At 48.1% G+C, this 15067-nt stretch overlaps 7 protein-coding genes across 7 annotated transcripts; 2 read left to right on the forward strand and 5 right to left on the reverse strand.

Moving 5' to 3' along the window:
* Positions 1-1458: 1458 nt before the first annotated feature.
* N7517_004874 (uncharacterized protein) lies at positions 1459-2385 on the reverse strand (the record flags this gene model as incomplete). Its single annotated transcript, XM_056722604.1, has 1 exon — positions 1459-2385. One exon carries the CDS (start codon positions 2383-2385, stop codon positions 1459-1461), a length of 927 nt encoding a protein of 308 aa, XP_056578854.1.
* A 1497-nt stretch (positions 2386-3882) lies between these two features.
* Positions 3883-5917, reverse strand: N7517_004875 (putative carboxylesterase; the record flags this gene model as incomplete). The annotated part of the gene is made up of 5 exons (XM_056722605.1): positions 3883-4647; positions 4710-5018; positions 5069-5391; positions 5458-5696; positions 5757-5917. 5 exons carry the CDS (start codon positions 5915-5917, stop codon positions 3883-3885), a joined length of 1797 nt encoding a protein of 598 aa, XP_056578855.1.
* A 2724-nt stretch (positions 5918-8641) lies between these two features.
* Positions 8642-9406, reverse strand: N7517_004876 (Flavoprotein; the record flags this gene model as incomplete). Its single annotated transcript, XM_056722606.1, has 1 exon — positions 8642-9406. One exon carries the CDS (start codon positions 9404-9406, stop codon positions 8642-8644), a length of 765 nt encoding a protein of 254 aa, XP_056578856.1.
* A 403-nt stretch (positions 9407-9809) lies between these two features.
* N7517_004877 (ketoreductase) lies at positions 9810-11019 on the reverse strand (the record flags this gene model as incomplete). The annotated part of the gene is made up of 2 exons (XM_056722607.1): positions 9810-10673; positions 10738-11019. The coding sequence occupies 2 exons, from the start codon at positions 11017-11019 to the stop codon at positions 9810-9812; spliced, it is 1146 nt and encodes a 381-aa protein (XP_056578857.1).
* A 70-nt stretch (positions 11020-11089) lies between these two features.
* On the forward strand, positions 11090-11604 carry N7517_004878 (Erg28 family protein; the record flags this gene model as incomplete). Its single annotated transcript, XM_056722608.1, has 2 exons — positions 11090-11152; positions 11260-11604. 2 exons carry the CDS (start codon positions 11090-11092, stop codon positions 11602-11604), a joined length of 408 nt encoding a protein of 135 aa, XP_056578858.1.
* A 253-nt stretch (positions 11605-11857) lies between these two features.
* Positions 11858-13127, reverse strand: N7517_004879 (UDP-glucose:hexose-1-phosphate uridylyltransferase; the record flags this gene model as incomplete). Its single annotated transcript, XM_056722609.1, has 3 exons — positions 11858-12729; positions 12786-12970; positions 13030-13127. The coding sequence occupies 3 exons, from the start codon at positions 13125-13127 to the stop codon at positions 11858-11860; spliced, it is 1155 nt and encodes a 384-aa protein (XP_056578859.1).
* Positions 13128-13798: 671 nt separating this feature from the next.
* N7517_004880 (uncharacterized protein) lies at positions 13799-14889 on the forward strand (the record flags this gene model as incomplete). Its single annotated transcript, XM_056722610.1, has 2 exons — positions 13799-13843; positions 13894-14889. The coding sequence occupies 2 exons, from the start codon at positions 13799-13801 to the stop codon at positions 14887-14889; spliced, it is 1041 nt and encodes a 346-aa protein (XP_056578860.1).
* Between the last annotated feature and the right edge of the window lie 178 nt (positions 14890-15067).

Genomic DNA, 15067 nt, shown 5'->3' on the forward strand with positions numbered 1-15067 from the left:
GCAGACGCGGGGTCGCAGAAAAGCCGACGAGTCACACATAGGGGAAAGGGGGTGGCGGAGCTCAGGAGCTCGGTGATCCGGATCAATAGTAAAAATGCCTTATTTGTGAGGCGTAGGGGAGAAAGCGAAAAAGAAAATCGGGGCTGTTGGATGGAGGGGGAGAGCAGGGGACCACCTATATAGAACCACGCACGGGGAGGCATAAGGACAAAGAACGCGAAACCTAAGGGGTCAAGACTAAACCTAACGGGGTAATTAACTGTCCCCCTCCGATATGGTGTAATCCAGGGGGACAGCGGAAAGACTACAATTGTGTGTGGTGTTGTGGGGGAGAATCGTGGTGTTTCCGTGTAGACGGTTTTATAGATCCAATTAGGACTAGTGGTGTATATCCCGCTGGGTTTAGTGAGTGCTGCATAACTATCATTAACCTGGCGGCTCTATTATGATTCATGGGCGATAATTAACTGATTGCCGAATTTAGAGATTCCCCTTAAATTAACTATTATTCATTTAGCTCGCAGTACTTGAGTTGTGTATCTTCCTTATTAACCTATCCAATTTACCTATTGAAGAGGGGAATGCTTGAGGCAGTGCACTCGCTGGTACACGGGTCGATTCAGCCGCTGCAATCCATGGCTGTGGATGCTAGAGGTAGAGGCCGGAGACGGCGGCTGCTCATCACTCAACTACAAGCTATTCTATACAACACAGACTATCGCGTGGGATCAAGCTAATGGCGTGATGCCTGATATTCACGTCCTAAGTTTGTCGACTGTCGTGTACGCGATTAATCCGACCTCGTTTGAGGAGATCACTTCCACCGAGTGGCTTCCGGCTGCCAGCACATGGTCTCGGTATGGTGGGTCTAAGGCGATGTTGCGGAGGATTATTCTTGTAGGAGAATAATCCGTCAGATACCGTACTTTTCGTATTCCGTCTCTCCGAGACTAGTGTCTTGTTTGTAGTATTTGTTCGTTTCTTCCCTCAGCGGCGAATATTTTCTTAGCGAGGGGACTTGCACGCTGGTATCCGGATATTTTGTCTAGTGCTGTGCATTTTGGCGCTGTCAACAGTGATTTGTATGGGCAGATCAACGCTCTCGATTCGCTTGTGAAGCATAGCACTGAGGCCGCGGTGTCTCTTTTCTTCAGGCGAATGTGCCAACGATCTCTAGTAGGGCTTTCAATTTCCTTTGGGCTGTTACTACCGTGAAAGATAACCTAGTTTCTGGCGCATATCATACTCCTCTTGGATATCGCAGTAAGGGTACTACCTTTGTTCAAAACCCCGACATCGCTAAGAAGCTTTAGGAGTGGACCACCCAGGCGCAGATTTCTAGCTCATTTTGACATCTACAACTAATTGAAATTCAAACCGGATATTTTGTACTTCCTGGCCCACGTAGTATATGAATATAAAAAGGAAACGACTACGAAAATGAAAATGAACTAATAATCAATAATCGATCCCCATCGCATCCCAAACATGGGTTGCCAGAAAAACCAAATCTTCCACATTGAGAACGATGTCCCTCTCCCGGGGATATTGAGCTGCCCTTCGCCAAATTTGACGGAAAGGAATCACTAGAGGTTCTCCCGAAACCGAAGCTACCCCGCGAGCTCCTGTGATTTCAATATGGCGGTTGACCCGTGGTCTTCCTATATCCGCATCCCATTCCCACTTATCGATTTTCAAGAGTGGTTGATCTCGCTTGGTCTTGATAGTGATCACGATATTGGCTTGACCTCCTGATGGGTCTACCCACATCCTCGCGTCGGCGCGAAGCTTCATCTCAGATTCAGACACTCCCACTTCCAAAACCACCGCGGGCCTACCAGATCCTTCACGTGGGCTTATCATGGGCGCCCAACCTTCATCTGGAACTTTCCAATTTGCACCCACGTTGACCTCCACACCAGCAAAAGACTCGAAATCGCGGCCAAGCCCCATGTCCTTGAGGGCCTCTTCGATGAGAGTATTCATTGCGCGGGCGGCGCAGCAGTGTTCCCTTGTGGTCATTTTGATTATGAGAATTTTCGCAAATCGATCGTACTCGTAGAAGAAACCCAGAGGGCCGTGATTTTTTCGATCAACAATTTCTTCTTGAAACGAGGAGGGCTCAATGAGAAAAATGATGTAGTTTGTGTTGTCGGTTCCGGGTAGGAGGGTATCACGGTGAGCAGGGCTCTGAAAATCAACTTCCTGGGAAGGAGCCGCCAGTGCGTGGTTCAAGTTCCGAAAACGTGCGGTCTCATAATCTAAAATCTTATGAAATTGTTGGCTTTCTCTGTAGATGTATCTAGGAACAGGTGGAGGTAGAGTCTCCAAAAAGAGCTCCGTATCATCGCCATATCTGGCAACACGGGTGTCGGATTCAACCATTTATGGCAGGATATGGTTTTCAAGGTTGTTTTATCGTCAATATTATTAGCACTTCATTCTAGTACAATCACATGTGAGATGCATGGATGAAGTTTGAGGATAAATGTTCTTAAATGCAAGTTAGCTACCTCATGATGATGTACCAAACATTGGGAGATACCACATACAGGCCATCCGTTTCAAAATTCAACTCCCTGCCAAGGGCAGCAAATAGACCTCAGGAAAGCCCACACAGCCCATAGCTCAACCTAGCCTAACAGCTATTCCGTGTCGCGTCCAGAATCGAACCAAACTTATAGTGTGCCCCTAGGAGATGGCAAGCACTGCCGTTAAACCTGGCACCTATCAATGCCCTGCCCGTTAAGCCCTTTTCTACCGATGGATTCTGGGAGAATCGTTGATGAAACCTTCTCGAAAACATTCATAGCTGTCGGAAGTGTGGGGTTAGGTCTATCCGGACTGTTCTAGGCTTTCAACGCTTCTATTGTAGTACACTTGCTATATTGATTCTTTGTTCTCTAACATGCTGGTGGATGTAGTGGTCCACTTGTCTAGATGAGTGTTGCTTGCTCTGTTTATTAACAGGTTAGTCAATCGTATTTTGCATTTTGGGGGGTGCTATTGCTATCTATTCGAGTGTAGATATGCTCATCACTAGTGTTGATAACGGCCGATTCCATCCAGTAAAACCATGTACATTGTAATAGTGTAACATGTGAAGACAAATATTGGAATGCTTTTAAATACAGTCACAAAGTCCATGAAACATTAATCAAGGAAAGCATAACACAATATGAAACAGAAAACCATCGGATACAGTCAAGGCTTAAAGGCTATTTTCAAACATTCTTCTTAGCCCTCTTCTCTGCTTTGCCTTTTGGTTCAGGCTTCTTTGTATTGTCTCCCAGCTTTTTCTCAATCTTCGCTCTCTTGGGCTGCCTCTTCTTCTTTCTTGGGTGGGCATCCTCATCTGAGGAGAACGTATATCCGTTCAACCCTACAGGGTCTTCCACGAAAACGCGAGCTTTCCCGATAATCTGTCCCGTAAGTTTTCCTTCTTGGTCCCATCCTCCGATTTGATAGAAACATTGTTGAAGGATCGCGAGCACTTCGTGGCCGTTAAGCCTAGGCTCACGTTCCCCGAGCGAGTGGTGATGTGCTGCTCGAATTACCTCCGACTTGTTTTTGAACTCCCTTGGAATCTCATCTAAAAGTCTCCATCTCAGATACGGCTGCGATGTGTTCAAATCCTTTGAAAATTCAGGTACTGCATAGTATACAGCGCCGAGGCTTGACTTCAATTTGTTTTCATCTCCCTCTTTGAGTAGGTATCGAAAAGTCTTGCCTTCAAGCCTAGCGGCAGCAAACGTATAGGCCTTAGCCTTTCGAAGGGCCTCGTTTGCATACGGCCGCACAGAGGGCTTTTCTATGTGTGCCAATATATATATACAGAGCGCGTGTACTTTCAAGCCTTTGAATAAAAAGCGACCAAATCGCTTATGTTGGCACGCGTGGCCCAACACTTCTCCAGAACTCACAGCGCTTACCACGGCCACCTTCCCACTTCGATGCATCTGCCAGGCTGAACTCATTCGTGACACCAGGTCCTTCCTGAAGCCAGTAAGAGAGGCTATCAGTAACTTCCACGTAGACCGTTGTTCCACCCGTGGTGTTCAAGTTCATTAAGACAGGTGATCTGCTATTCCATTTTGGCCAGGAGATATCTCCGTGAACACCCTCAGGTACGGTAGCATTGTCTGCACCACCCTTTGCGTCGGTTATGGAGATGACTGGAGTATCATTAATGATAAAATTGCCCCAAATCTTCTGGAAGGCATCGATCAAACCACGAGTAGGCGTAGTCGTCCCAACTGAGAAGTATGCACTTAAGTCTGCCCCGTGGTACGAAGGAGTGATAGAGTACTGATATTTCCAACTCTCCTTGGCATTACCTCCAGCGAAAGCATCCGCAAGCCAGTAAGAGGGACAGTCAAAGGATGATTCAGCATATATGTTGAAGACTGTCTGTTGGAGACCAGTTGCCATTTCTGATTGGTTCAGAGCGGTTGGACCACGATCACCCAGTGTGTCGTATCGGGGCCCAGTGTTTTCTGGAGAGCTGTCCTGGAACTCGTATATATCCAACAGGCGAGAATAATCACGGCGAGAGAACAAAGGGAAAGCAGAGTGGACATAGCCCAGGAAGTCGGCAGTGCTGTTCACAAATGGCGGACTAAGCGGGACACCCTCATTGGCATTGTTCTGGAAGGGTTAGCATATATGAAGCCTATATGATGGCACGAGAATTTGGCCAATGGACTTACCCCAGATAAAACTCGCTTGCCGCTCACTTTCTTTTGGAGTAATTGCTTAGACGGGAGTTCCTGAATAAAATCGCCGTCGACCACAGGTAGGAATGCCCAGGTACCCCATTCTCCTGAAACGGAGACATTTGCACTGGCATATTGCAATGTATCGGTGTCGGCTTTGACAAGGCAGGCAAATACCGCTGCCTCAGACATATGACGCCCATTGCGACACCCTGCTCGTGACGCAAAGTCTTCATAGTGGCTTGTCGGCACTTTACCATCGTACTGATGCAAGGCCGTGGAATAAGGGCTGGCCGCAATAACCTACGCAAGTTAGCCATACCGTCTCGGATTTCATAGCGCTGTAACTTTACGTTGTTGAATAAGTGATCCTCACGACCACCGTAAGCCATTGATTGTAGCATCACTGAGCCGGCTCCAGAAGATTCGCCGGCGATCGTGACGCGGGAGGCATCACCGCCGAATTTTTCGATATGCTCCTGGACCCATTCGAGGGCGAAACGCATATCAAGCAGACCTGCATTGGTCTTCCCGTGCTTGTGTACGCCTTCTGATGACAAGAAGCCAAAGGCCCCTAGTCGGTACTGAATCATAACTGAAATGAACCCGTTGTCATTCGTGCTGATCAACTCACTGGGGTCATATACGGCCCCAAACAACCCATATCCACCACCATCTATAAATGCTTAGAATTTGCTCTTTCGGTCGAATCCTTTAATATTTGACTTGTGCATAGACTTACGAATCCAAAGAAGGACAGGAAGATCTTTGGCCCCGGGCGGAGCATACACATTCAAGAACAAGCAATCCTCATTGCCCAGGGCTGAATTGAAGCCATATACTTCTGGAAGCTTCGCACCACCGGACTGTGGGCAAAATGGAGGCTGTTTAGTGGCAGGTTGAATAGATTTCCTGTTCACTGGAGGGGCCTGTGGCGCTTGCCATCGCAACTTTCCAACGGGAGGGGCCGCATATCGAATCCTATCAGAAAATAAGTAAAACAGAACGCTTCCTCAAAGCCAAATGCGGCATGTTTCTCACCCCTTGAATACATTGAGGTCATAGGTGTTGTCATGGTATCCCTGGTAGGTGGCGTAGCCTAAATCAACCACAGGGGTCGGTGTTTGGACAGGAGTAGCTAGAGCAGCCGGGGCAATGGTGAGAGCCAGAAGAACAATGCTGCCTATCCCTGTGAAACTCATAATAACTACTCTTCACGTTCAAAGGGTGAGGGTTAGAAAGGAGGAAAGGAGGTTATTCTATTATTTCTATTTGAGTCGTGAACATACCTGGAGCCCCTAACGTAACTCGTAAGCGGATGGACTGGCCCCGGGTGTGATCCGAATCCCCATTGTTTCCCCACTAATTAAAGGGGTATCTATATAATATAGACATTGTAAATATAAAACTACACACTATGAATGATTAGTGCTGTTAGTGTCGAATTTAGCCATGAAATCTTGGTTAGTGTAAGCGACGCAGATCGTGATTGATCAGCCTTTATCCACAGCCACAATTACCACAATATACAATGTTCAAAAGTACTATCTGCACGGCACGCAGTAGTAACATGGGGGCTAAGGCCATCCCGAGCACCATACTAATGGAGTACTAATTAATTACTCCGTACTCCTTAGCGTAAGCGTCAACATTCATCTCACGCATACAGTCGAAGTGTTTTAGAAACACTTATCCCCAATTCCTCTCCATGGGCTCACCCCTTAGACTTTCACTCATTTACGCCGAACCCGACCATAATGGCGGGGAAGTCGATCTGAGTGCGTCGCGGGTTACAATCGTGACTGTGTTATATTCAATTCCTATTCCATTCATGATTTTGTTCACCGGGCTCCGGCTTTTCGTCGTACTACGACCCTCGTCCAAAAATCCTATAAACTTTGATGATTATATGATTATTTTTTCTACAGTCTGAGCCAACATTTCTTTTCCTTTCCTCTTTCTTTTCTCTCCGATGATCACCTTCTAATACTGCTATGTATAGGCGATATCAGTTGGGTTATGTATAAGTGGTTTGGTTTACGGTAGGTTGTTATGTCAAGATATGTATTGACCCATAGTTATTGAACTTTATTATAGGTCCACCCTATGGCTTTGGTAAACATCAAGCTATTCTTAGTGCCCAGGAAGTCGAGGGTTTCTTTCGGGTGATTTCAAAAATCTTCATCATATTAGTTTACACACTAAACATGCTGAATTATTAGGGCGATTATGTCTTCAGCCATTTCTACGACTGGGCTATCGCATGCATTAAGCTTTCGATTCTTGGACTTTACTATCGAATTTTTAGCACGGTTATCTTTCGCCGAGTTGTCATTGGCACCGCAGTCTTTATAATTTGCTGGCTCGCGGCCATGGAGATCGGTCTAGGACTAGAGTGTATCCCCATTGAGACAATCTGGGATCCAGATGTGACGGGTACCTGTATAGATCTGGTGGCATTCTCCTACTTCACCAACATTACAAACCTGGTCACCGACGTATGGGTGTTTCTTCTCCCTCTACCGATAATCTTCAGACTACACATTAGTCGAAGGCGGAAATTTGAGATCGCATGTGTTTTTGCCGTTGGTCTATTGTAAGTCACATCAGGTCTACATCCGCTCTCTGAAAGTTTCTTCTGACATGTGTAGCACATGCGGCGTTACCCTGGCTCGCTTAACCGTTGTGGTCTCACAGGGGTCGTCGGACTTCACTTGTACGTCCAGATAAATGTCTCTACGATGTAATATTCATATGGCTGATAAAAGTTCTAGGGGCTGGTGTTCCTCTCGGAATTCTGTCTATATACGAGCCACTTTGTGGAATCACTTGCGCGAATCTCCCCTTTCTATACAAACTAGCAAACGGGCACTTCAAGAAATCTTCTTCTCACCATCCCTCTCATACAGGGGAGTCAACCTCCGGAGCAGGATATAGAGCTAGGCGAAATAGCTCAAAGAGACATGGAAGATCACCGAGTATGCACAGTGAAGGAATGATGCTCTCACGGAAGGGGAATGATTCGACAACATTGATTGTGACACGATCTAATCAGAATCCCGAGATAGAGCTGTCGATGGTGGACAGATCGTATTCCATGTCTCAATCAGATAGCCATGAAATATTAGGGAGGTAAACCACCTATTACTCTCAACCTGCAGCCTCTCAAAGTGTTTACATTATCGACGCTCTCATGGAAAATCTAGAGCCAACCGGGGTGCTAAGGTCAAGACCTCCTCACAAGGGCCCCCAATTGACCCATAGGTTAAGTCTCCCCAATATTCCCAGTGGCAAGAAGTACCAGCCTAAGAGTTGAAGATTGAGGTGATTTGGCTTCCAAAATTGGCAACGCTGCTCTCCCGTCTACGCTAGTCCTTTTGAGGTAACATGGCCCCATCGCGCCAGCCTACGTATAAGTCCCTGGAAGCATGAGATTATTTCTCCGTTTTTAAGAGTTTTTATCAATTCGATATATGCCCTACTCTAAATCACCTCTAATATCTAGATCGCTCGTAAGTCCCGTAGACAAAGTCTGGTGCTAATAAATAGTACTTGCTTATCATCTTTCTATGGGTCTTTTTTCAGGTCTTTTCTAGCGTCTTTTAGCATATAATTGCTAACTATCCCCTAATATTGTTAGCGGGCCACCTTTGATAGCTATTTCTAAACCTTTAAGAGACTCTATATATGCATAAATGTTGGTGGCAGCTGGTTAGTCTGCTGGCGAAACACCCGGTTGGCGAGATGGACCTAAAAACCAGCCGTACTGAGGGCAACAAATTAGGAGAAACCACAATACTTCCATGAAAGACTAGCTATATTTCTATTATTTTTCTTTGAAATTAGTACAATTTTTACGTGGGATTATGCGATTTGGAGCAGGATGTGGTAAATTAAAGTCCAAGAGGAATAGGCAAGAACAGATCCTAACTACTTTGAGATGAATTCCGATCACTCAACCCTAGCCTATCTTCAATAACCTTGACTATCTCGGTCCATTCCAACATAGCACCACTCCCCACGTCCCCACAAGCCAACACCTTGGACGACTGCGGTCGTAGAACCTCAAACCAACCCGTCTCCTCTCCCGTATGCTCATCTTTTTGAGCCCCCCATTCTTCCTCGAGCACTCGGATATGCTGAGCCGTCACTGGGTGCCGCCACATAGCCGTATTCATAGCGGGCGCAACTACAATCCGTTTTCTTCTCCCGTCAACCTGCCCATCTGTATCCCACGCCCGACATACAGACGTCAACAGGTTATCGCTAAGTCCGTTTGCGAGCTTGGCTAGGGTATTTGCGGAAAGAGGAGCAATGACAAGGATATCTGCCCAGCGTCGGAGGGAGATGTGCAAGATATCAACACCGCGGCGCCAGGGCTCTGGCCCCCACTCTGCGTCATCGTCGTAGACGGCTTCCACGCCAGGGAGGGAAATGAGGGACGAGACGGGGGGCTGTTCGGCGGACTGGCCAGCTAGAAATTGCTTGGCTTTGGTGGTGAGGATTACTCTTATTGAGAGCTTGTGGATATGAGGGGAGAGGGCGCTGATGATATTGGCTATTTTGATTGTCGCGACTGAGCCAGTTGCGGCAAGGAGGAGGTGAATGCGATTGTCACAGATTGATGTCTTTGATTCTGTGGTTTTGTTTGAGGCGTCAATGCCACTGTCGGGGTGGGTCATTTGAGACATGTCTTTGGATATAAAGTTCTCGAATATTTCAACTTTAGCACATGCAGTTCTACCTAGGTAGTTATGGACATGAGATCGGTCTGTTTGCGTTGAGAAAAGTGGGGTGATAAGAGCTTATCGATAAGAATTCTACTATTTTTATAGTCCGTAGCTTAAAGTCGCTCTTGACGGAACCCAGCATCTTTTATTTGTTTTTCTTAACTAGGATGGGCTAAGCTTCTCGGTATATAATAAAATGGCCTTGGTATCGATGATATTCCCATTAGTACGATGAGTGTCATTCTTTTGTTAATTACACTCATTCGAACCTTCACGCATCTCGAATAATATATAAATCACGCCCGAGAAGAAAAGCATAACTCTCGTATGCTCCCTATACTGCAACAGCGGCAAGCCAAGCAAATCAAGTGCTCTTCTTGGCATTCTCACGCTCAGCCTTACGGAGAGCACGCTTCCGAATGCTCTCGTGCATAGACTTGTTCTGCCCAAGAACAAGTTTACCCATAGTGCCAGAAACAGAAGTCAAGAACCAAGCCATGATACCATGACTCCAGTAGGGCGACGAGCTGTAAGCGTAGGTAGGCGAGCCACCACTGCGACCAATTTTGGTGAGAACAGAGCGAACGAAAGCGCGCGGGGTAGGGATAGAAGCCGAGGCGCGACGGATCTTAGACATAGCAGAGGTAATCAGGTAGGCTTGAACGAGTTCCACATCAATGCCATAGGGGGCCAACTCGCCACCAAGAGCAGTAGACCAGTGCTGAAGGAAAGCCTTGCTGCCGGAGTAAGTGGCGAGGAACGGAGTAGGCAGGAGACCGCCGAAAGAACCCATGGTCAGAATCAAGCCGCGGCGACGCTGCATCATGCCCGGAACAATAAGCTGAGTGACGCGCAGCGTGCCGGTGCAGTTGATGGTCACGATATCGGCCATCTCTGCGGCGGGTGTCTGCGCGAATGGAACGGGGATCGAGTGGCTCAGGCCGACGTTGTTGACTAGCACGGACACGTCCAGATCGGAGACCAGTTCGCCCAGCGCCTCGAAGTCGGCATCGGCGTTGCGCGCGAAATCCATTGCGAGAGTCTTGGTCTGCACCTGCGGGAACTGCTTGCTGATATCCTCGGATAGTGTTGCTAGCTTCGACGCGGTCCGCGATACGAGCACGATGTTGAATTTCGACTTGGCCAGTTGCAACGCGAATTCCTTGCCCAGACCGTCTGACGCGCCGGTTACCACGGCCCAGCTACCGGGGGGACCGAACGAGCGAAGCTATTCAATTATTTTCGTTAGCTTCATCTTCTTAATTCGAGGACCTGGATATCGAATTTCATACCGGTTTACCCGGAAGCACGAACAGGCTGAGAAGCACCCGCACGAACGTCCAGACCTTGCAGGCAATTACCAGCCCACCAGTCGCCAGGAGGAACAGTGCCCCATAAGTAGGCAATCCCGGGCCAATATGGCTTGGCCATTGTGAGATACACTCAATATGCTTTGAGATATCCATAATGAGCAAAGAAACGTGAATAACAAGGAGGTTGACAGAAGGAGGAAAAAAAGTTGAGCAAACCAATGCGAGAGACTTGTTGGGATCAACGCCAAGATTTCCAAACATCCTCGGCCTCTCCAAGTCAACAAGAAAAACAAACCCCCTTCAACCCAAAACAAACCAAGACTCACTCAAAATGGACCAATATCTCGCCTATTTCCCCCAATCCGAGGGCCTCCTGCCCAAATGGCTGTTCTTCGTAAGTTCTGCTCGTGTCCCCCAATCGCTTTACTACTGCCACTCCGAACCCCTAACTACCAATGCCACCATTCCCCAATTCAACTAACCACCCACCTCTATATACAGGTTTCGGTCGTCTCCGCTCTTAACAGTGTGCAAGCCTACATTGCGCCGAAATATACCTCCCAACTCTACAGCAATGGCAAGGTCCCCGCAAGCCCGCTCTCCGGCCGCGTCTTCGGAACCTGGACTTTCCTCTCTGCAGTCATTCGCATGACCGCCGCTTACAACATCACAAACTCCGTCGCATATGACCTTGGCATGTGGACTTACGGCATTGCGCTGACACATTTTATTGGCGAGCTCATCTATGGCGATGCCGCGATCGGAGGCCGGTTCTTGAGTCCTTTGATTGTTGCGTCGTCTTCGCTGGCTTGGATGTTCACCCAGCGCGCGGCATACCTGGGTTGAGTCCTTGAATTTGGCAGAGGAGATTATCTGGCTTCAGGGGATGGTTCAATGCAACACATGGAACCAATAGCTATGGAGGAACTGAGCATTGCATGATGCACAACCATGTACAACATACGCTTCGGCACAAAAGCTTTGGCGGGGAAAATAATATATATGTATATTATAAGAGGAAATATCTTCAACTCTGGTATAACCCTATCCCGACATCATCACTTTCTTTCCTTTTTTCTTATTTTTATTCCGAGATCCTTCACGAATCAATCTTCTTCCTGTACAACTCACCACCGCAAGCGCGCAGCTTAGCAGCAGCTTGCTCAGGCGTGATATCACGTTGAGGCTCCGCCATAAGCTCATAACCGACCAAGAACTTGCGCACGGTAGCGCTTCGCAGCAGAGGCGGATAGAAGTGCAAGTGCAGGTAGGAAGCCTCAATCTCCTCCTCGGTACCATCAAGTGGAGCCTGGTGAATACCCATACTGTAAGGGAAGTGCGTCTCGAAGAGATTATCATAGCGACGGGTAGTCTCCGCGATCGCCTCAGCCAGCAACATCTTCTCGGCCTCGGACAGATCCACCAGCGCGCGCTTGTGCGTGCGGCTGACAATCATTGTCTCAAACGGCCACGTCGCCCACCACGGACAGACAACCAGGAACGCCTCGTTCTCAAACACAACGCGCTCCTGCTTGCGGCTCTCCAGCGCCGCATAGTCCTCGAGCATGTGGTTACCACCGTGTTGCTTGCGGTACTTGGTCAGCTGCTCCATTTCGGCGGCGGGTTCTTCGGGCATTGAGCTGGTCGTCCAGACCTGGCCGTGCGGGTGCGGGTTCGAGCATCCCATCGCCGCACCCTTGTTCTCGAAGATCTGCATGTACCGATACTGCTCCTTTGGCTTGGTGGCGCTTGTTGAGTGGGATGTGGGCTGCAGGGTTGTTGCGGGGGCGTTCTTCACTAGCGGCGAGGTCGGGGACAGGTGTGCTGTGTAGATCTCTGTCCAGGCGTCGATCACGGGTACGATCTCGCGAGGCGCCAGATCGGCGAGGGTGAGGTTGTGCGCGGATGAGAAGGTGAGCACGTAGCACTTTCCGGTTACGGGCTCGGCTTTGAGGAATCGCGATTCGAGTTCTGTGGTTTGTGAGCTCGGAACGTATGGTGCGGATGCGCTAAGCGGTTGAACGTACCATCCTGGTTTGAGGGCTCGTAGGCCGCTTGTTCTTCCTTCACTGCGCTGTAGTCGTTCACAAATACGAAAGTGCTCTCATAATTGGGGTTGGTATCGCCCTGAGCGCGCTCGTTCCCGGGACAGAGGTAGCATTTGGGGTCGTAGTTAGGGAGGGTAGTCTTGGAGGGGCTCTCTTGCGCTCCTCTAAATTTTATGATTAGCTGATTTGTTGCGCAATCCCGTTTTCTCACAACAATACTCACTGCCAGGGACGCTTGGTTCGGTGTGGAGAGACCAAGATGGAGGAGCCACGGAGGGGGTTATATCTCCGGTGGGAGATGTCGTCGAGTACGTTCTCCATTGCTATAGATTGGAGTGATCACAGAGGAATGGATTGGAGAGATTATAAGAAAAGGGAAAAGAAAAAAAAGCGAAAATAGTTGAAAGGGTCGAGGTTGGACTTTGGTGGGGAGGCGGGGTTTCCGGAGTAGAAATTCAGGTTACAGTTAAGCGACGCCAAGTGCTATATAAGGCGGATCTCGCCTAATATAAATATTGAGGCTAATATCGTGAAGTTGTACAGACAATCTACGTATAGAACGTCTTGGCATGTCTTTTTTTCTCGGTGAGCCGTCCAGGAATCGGGATCCCGCAGTTTTCCGGGGAAACATGCGCCTTCGGAAGAACGGGTTAACCTGAATTCAACCCAAAGAGGCAATTCAGTACCGCAATTCAATCAAAATCCCCGGTTGTAGTCCCCACGTGGTGGATTGACAGTGGACTGGCACACTAAAAAGCCCAAAAAGGAAATTTATGCCCGCCCTCTCATGGTATGACGTATCTTATCGCTTATCGCCCGGGGCTATCCGGGCCGTACAACCTGGGATTCTCTAGGGCCGTTGTATTGTCGTACAAGATCAACACTCAGTGTAACTCACATAAACTTGTTACCTGTTGTATTAACCTTTAAAGTATACTAACATCGATGGCCTCTCTTCCTAGCTTGAACTCAAATAATAATCAACCATCACTATGAACCCCAACTCCGCAGTGACCTTGGACTCGCTACCCAACGAAGTATGTCCACAGAGTATACTCTGGTTCAATAACTCTAAATATATCTCTAGATATTCGTCCAAATCCTATCCGACTTCTCAACTCGGGCACTACTTCCACTCACATCAGTCAACCACCGATTCCATGCCTTGGTCCTAAGAATCCTCCACTACCGTCTGCTCCTAAGCACACCACTCAAGGAATACGAATTACTGCTGGAATGTTTTCACCCTAGCTCAAAGCTCACCGAGCCGCACCTCTTTTGCAAATACCTCGGTACGGATGGACTGAGCGAGCGTCATGATGGCGCAGGTTCGTTATACGAGAATGTCGATACAGCCCACCAGCTGGGTAGAGTGACAAAGCTATATTCTCGCTTCCGTCCAGAGGTAATCAAACACGAAGAACAAGGCACAAATGGCCCCAAGTTCGGTTTCTCGCCAGGTAGGATGCTTCTGTTGTCCGGGGTAGTGGGGTTCATACGGGCTGACATAAATGGGGGTCGAGAGGGCAAGGGAGATGATGCAGTGATACGTGAGGTTACTTTAGATGGATATGAGGATTTCTCACAGTTATGCGTGGTCGCCAATCTAGTGCAAGTCAAGCCGGGGACGTCGTTGCTGTTGAGTGCATCGACTATTGAGGACGGGGTAATTCGGTTATGGAGAGAGTGGTTGCGTGATCAAAGTGGAGAGATAAAGAAGACTTCGGAGACTGACTTGGAAGAGGGCTCCGAAAAGGCTTCGGTGTGTTCCGATGAGGATATACTGTGGGTGGATATAAGCAAAACCGTTGGGCTGAAAATGCGTGTGCGGCCAAAGGCGTGGGATCCGTCTTTCCCAGTGCTTGTACATCAGGATGATCGGAATGATGAGTCTTGGGTTGGGTATGAGATTATTTTGCAAGGTGAGTTGCTGCTACCGTTGAGAGGATCCCGTATTGACTTGATAGAACTACACATCCGCTCTACGCGCTTGCTGCTAGCTGTCGAGCAGTCGAAGGAAGAGCAGAAAATCCATCGAACTAACGCAATAGTGATTGGGGCTGCCCCAATCTTAGTATCTTGAGTACGAGTGGATTAATTTGTTTCATGGCAGCATGTAATAAAATTGTACATGGCAAATACTATTAGATAGTTTCGGCGAATCAAAGGCAAAGACATTGGAATGTATGTGAATGGACTATGCACTTAGATAGTATATAACTAGTTAACGTAAAGTGACCATCAGGGCTCACCAAATATCA

The sequence above is a fragment of the Penicillium concentricum genome (assembly GCF_028827145.1).
Source record: "Penicillium concentricum strain IBT 3081 chromosome Unknown utg000002l_segment0_segment0, whole genome shotgun sequence".
Lineage (NCBI taxonomy): Eukaryota > Fungi > Ascomycota > Eurotiomycetes > Eurotiales > Aspergillaceae > Penicillium > Penicillium concentricum.